The 5,385-nt window shown below is 37.5% G+C and overlaps 1 protein-coding gene across 1 annotated transcript; it reads right to left on the bottom strand.

The window, feature by feature from the left end:
- Positions 1-146: 146 nt before the first annotated feature.
- Positions 147-4,664, bottom strand: anxa1a (annexin A1a). Its single transcript, XM_055199080.2, has 13 exons — positions 4,609-4,664; positions 4,095-4,197; positions 3,737-3,821; positions 3,003-3,097; positions 2,791-2,904; positions 2,581-2,671; positions 2,411-2,490; positions 2,169-2,225; positions 2,002-2,095; positions 1,794-1,889; positions 688-746; positions 465-587; positions 147-350 (listed from the first exon to the last, which is right to left on the bottom strand). Exons 2-13 carry the CDS (start codon positions 4,161-4,163, stop codon positions 297-299), a joined length of 1,017 nt encoding a protein of 338 aa, XP_055055055.1. The 5' UTR covers positions 4,164-4,197; positions 4,609-4,664; the 3' UTR covers positions 147-296.
- Between the last annotated feature and the right edge of the window lie 721 nt (positions 4,665-5,385).

Below are 5,385 nucleotides of genomic sequence, written 5' to 3'. Positions count from 1 at the left end.
TATAAAAACAACTATAAAATGTACCAACTCACACCCATGTCCAACTCTGTGCATGGTTTCGTTGTTCAGTCGCCCTGAATTTAAGTTCATAGATATGTTGCAGAATAATCACTGACATGCCACACAAGAAACTGTACAGTAATATATACATGTTCAGACAACAGTTTTTATTTATGCTCTGTTTTATTTATATAAAATGCTTCCAATGTATTACAGATGTTTATAGAGATATATAATTCCTATACTGATGGATACTGATAATGATGTAATGTGTATCCACTCATTATTGGCACCAATTAATTGCCACATAAGGCCAACAGGATCGTCTCATAGTCTCCTTTGGTGTCGTCCTGCAAACAGATGAAACACAAAGACTTTAAAAATCTGATCTTTCGTCCAAGTACAGGACCAGAAAATAACAATCACATTCAACACATCTAAAAAAAATTTAGGGACTTATTTACCTGGATGTCTTGGTAGAGTGACTTGCCGAACTTCTTCTGATACTCTTGTTTGATTTTGGCCAGGTCAATCTCAGAACGTGCTACCAATATTCTAGTCAAGATCTTGCCCTTGTAACCAGAGCCCTGTGAAAAGTCAAGAAGTCACACATTGTTCCCTGCTACAGTATACTAGTTTTGTCTCTTTCGCAAAACAACTGTTACAAACAAAAAAAGTAATACTTGCCTTCATTGCCAGATTTAGTTTTTCAGCAAAGTATGCAGGCTTGCATCCAGCACATTTCACTGAAAAAAATGTATATACAGTATTTAAAACAAACCATAGTGGCATAAAAAATATTTAATTGAGAAACTGAATGCAATCCACATACTATAGTTTATGTGTCACATGCTTGTCATACTGTAACAACTGAAATGTCTTGGAAAAATGAAGATATATCTAACAAAGTCTTAAAGGAACACGCCCAGGTTTTGGGAATTTAGCTTATTCAGCGTATCCCCCAGAGTTAGATCCAAACACACCTTTCTCATCTCCGTGCATGCTGCAACTCTGTCCGACGCACAAAGTCTGGAAGTGAATGGCTCCAGCCAGCAAACTGCTCCCAACAAGCGACAAAACAACGCCAACACCTTACCACCTGTGTGTTGTAATTTGTATAGTCACACCGTGTACAAATAAGTGATTTGCTCACAGCACCCGAGAAGCCCCCTCAGAGAGTTCGGTCAGAGTTGTGCAAATCACTACGCCCAAGTAGCAGTGCTTCGCCTTCTGAGAATATAATTCCCAGTATGTATACTGTTAAAAGATAGCTGTGTCTCATATCACCTTGATATTTGTACACAGTGTGACTATGCAAATCACAACACACAAACAGGAAAATGTTCGCGTCACTCTGTCACCCACTGGGAGCAGCTCGCCAGCTGGACCCACTCACCTCCAGACTTTGTGCTAAGCTAAGCTAGTGGGGGCTGCGTCAGGCAGAGTTACAGCACGCACGGAGATGAGAAGGCATGTACCTATCCAACTCTGGGGGATACAGTGAACAAGCCAAATTCCCAAAATCTGGACGTGTTCCTCTAAAGGTATGGCACTTTAAAGAAAGTCTTGCAGGGGATTTGTCCTAAAGGTCATACCATACAGTACTACTGTATGAGTAAACCATCTGTATATTGATTTTTGTTAAAATTATAAGCACTGTCAAGCCATCAAATCTTTGCTGTTCAGTAAACCCATTTAAAACATTCTGTTGGATAATGCTAGCAAAAACGTGATGCATGCCATTTTATTGAGCTCACAGAAGTTAGAGATTAGGGTTTCAAAATTTGCCTTACCCACAGCAACCAAGCAGTTCTCAATGTCGCCTTTCAACTCCAGATCAATGGCTTTTGCAACATCCACCTTACTGTACTTTGAGTATTGACTGAAAACTAAACAAAAAATGTATGTATTGTCAGGTCCATTTTGTTGATAAGAATTGCAATCTTTTGTAAAAACACCACCAATGAAAATGGGAGACTCAAATGGCCAACTGTACTGTACCTTGCCTCAGTTGAGCACCACTCCTTGTAGTGAGGATGTCGATGAACACGGAAATGTCTGTGCCCTTTCTTTTCTCTCCCGCCTCATATAGGGCCTACAGAAAAAATGTGGGTCATGAGACATGCACATACATGACAAACCATATGTTTAACATACATTTAAATTACCCTAGCATCTTTGTCAGCCAGGTCAACTTCCACCGTATTGTTTTCACTCCTGTTAGCCTGTGAACAAAAAGAAAAACTTTTAATGCAGACACACCCACATTCATATCATGAAGCATTGGTAGCCATTTTTACTTTGAAAAGATTTAGATGTCTCAGATAAAGGAGACATCTAAAGCATGCAGCCCTGAACGAGGAAATATAGCCAAAATTGCATAAGAATATGAAAGGGTGGATCGTCTTACCTTGCAGAGAGAGAGAAGTGCATTCCTAAAGTCTCCACTTGTCTCAGACTTGATTTCAGCCTCTAGATCTTTTTTGTAGTCTATAAATGTAAACCATACAATAAATACACAAAACGTACAGGCCAGCTACCTTAAGAAGAAGAGGTTGATATTAATATATTAAAAGTTACCACGTTTGTATGCCTCTTTAATATCTCTTATCTCTTTATTGGTCCTGGAAGCCAAAATCTCGACAAGCGTATCCTCATCTGTGCCCATACCCTGCAGAGAAAAATGTGTATTGACACTTTACAGTTAAAATGACAACAAAAAGATCTACCCATCCACCTTTATGGTCAGACATAAATGTGCGAGTGTCTCAAGTCTTGAGATTATGTTACCTTCATGGCATTTTTAAGCACAAAAGCATCATATTGAGCGGGAGGCATCAACAGGGCCAGAACCACTTCTTCCAGCTCACCTTTAAGGGCAGCTTTCAAAGCCACATCCAGAGGCTACACAGAGGACATGAGATCATTTTAATAGATAAATGAGAATTGGGTAGGGAAGAAAATATTTAACTTCTGGTCCAATAAATGTGTGTGACACCAACCTTGCCACTGGCTTGCTGATAGGCAGCCTTAATTTGCTGGCGCTGGGCATTGCTCCTACGGACCAGTGTTTCAATTATTGTGGCCTCATCCACACCTGTGAAAACAGAATAACATATTACTGACAAAAGAGCTTAACAGATGCAAAAACAGGAGTGTACATACTAAATGTGATCATAAGGTAGCCATCATTTGCCCTAAAATTTGCAAAAATGATTAGCATTTTATCAACCAGCTTCTTAAGGTCTGATTTTGGGATGTTTTTTTAAACAATATTTGTCATTTACTCTTGCCTATTATTTTGCTGATTTTTCCTAATTATTTGGTTCAAATCACAATTTTTGTAAATAAAATTCTTAGTTTGTAATAAAATAAAATACTATAAAAATAATGTAATGTAAGCATAATATAAAACATTCAAGGGTGGTTTCCCAGACAGGGATTGGCTTAAGCAAGTTTAATTGAAACATATAACTAGTTTTAACAAACATGCCTTACTAAAAACATCACTTGTGTGTATTTTGAGGCAAAAAAGGGCACTGACATATTTTAAAATATGTTAGTGCAAGTTGTTTCAGTTTGGACAGCTCTTACATTTATTTTAGTCTATGACTAACCCCTGTCCAGGAAACCACCCCTCAAGACTTATTCCTTCATATCAAATAGCTTTCAAAGGTCATTAAACATTTAAATTAAGTGATTAATTGTAAACAATATATTTTTATATTAATACAACCTTTTGCCTTGATTGCTTTGTCCAAGACGGCTACATCTGAAGCTGGATTAAACTGAGGATAGGGCTTGACAGTCCCCTGTCCCTCCTAAACACATGAAAGGCACTGATTATGCTCAGTACAAGTATATAAAAACTTCATTACAGAACAACTTTAAGCAAACCAATGTAAGATACCAAAACGTTTGTTCAATAACATAAAGACACAGTTTTAAGGAGGAAAGTGCGAAGTATTTAAGCACGTTTTCTTTAACAGGCAAAATGTGGCCAGAACGGGGAGTGGAACATTCCTGTCTCTGACTCATAGTGTTGCGCTGTTCAAAATTTTCCAGAAAGCTGAAAAACAATAAAGCAAACTTACTGTGATGTCTTGCAAATCTTGCATGCCCTGATAGGAGAGCTGCTCGAGAAATGCATTGATGAATGACATGTTGGCACCTGGAATTTAACCTGAAACACTCAACCTGCATGGTGATACAGAAATACATATTAACACACAGAACACAAAACATACTCCAGACTGAAAGGTTTGAGCAATTATCATCTGTCTTTTATAAAGTTTCTAGCAATAATTATTACTCTAACAAGTGCATTATTCACAAATATAGTAACAAACCATCCTTGCTATTTTAACATTGACACATACACAGTAAAAACTGAAGTTGACCATGTTTATTTCTAAGAATGTCAAAGTTAGTCAGTCGTTAGTTAGTTGTGCAAAGTTTCTATAGCTTCTAAAATAGTTGTATAACTTTGAAACTGTATGTTATATGCATCAAATATGCAACATAATATATAAATATAGATGAAAATACTGGGTTGGTAAAACGCAGAAGTAAAATGCAAGAAAGTTAAAAATCTCAGTTCCTACTTACCAAGACAGAAGACACAGCAAGCGAGAAGGAGGAAAGCTTGAGCTGTATTTATACCATGAACCACACCTAGCAACATCATTTAACTGTTGCGCTGCAACAGGGTGTTAACTTGGCAAGTACTTTCCTGCTTCCTAAAGTGGTCAAGCACGGATGAACGCATGCATACGGTTAAACCAAATGTGTTTATTTACGACTTTATTCGCCAACATTGTTTTGCGCAGAAATTGATTTGTTAAGTCGCACTTCAGTAGCCTATTTATGCAAAAATATTTAGTCGCTTAACAGAATAAACACTGAAAATTAAAGGAGGACAATACAAAGACGCGTTTCTGGTTCTCCAGCATTCCTCTGTACAACAAACTAAAGCTCGACTTAAGTGATGGCAACGAGACAATTAACGCTCATCTTACGACAAAAGATTAACTGTCTACACTTTCCTGATGTTTTGTTTTAGATGCGTTGTTGGCACGTAATGACTGACCTAACGCATCTTCTTTTACATTATCTTTTTTATATACTCACTACACCTTGTAAACCCAATGTCTGACCTAACTGGTTTTACACCGTCACCTATAATATTATATAAAATGTATGATGTTAACCCTTTTTGGATTGTCTAAACACAGCATATTAGGCTACTTGTTGGATCATTCACGCGCAGTTCCTCCAACTGCGCAATAACCTAGTCCTGTGTCTAAAAAGTAGGCTGTAAATTATTTGACATCTTTAAACCACATACTAAATGAAAACGTTTTATCCCCAAACATACCGCAACGT

The sequence above is a fragment of the Misgurnus anguillicaudatus genome, chromosome 22, assembly GCF_027580225.2.
Source record: "Misgurnus anguillicaudatus chromosome 22, ASM2758022v2, whole genome shotgun sequence".
Lineage (NCBI taxonomy): Eukaryota > Metazoa > Chordata > Actinopteri > Cypriniformes > Cobitidae > Misgurnus > Misgurnus anguillicaudatus.
Note: the sequence above shows the minus strand (reverse complement) of the source record. Positions and strands in the feature narration are given on the sequence as shown.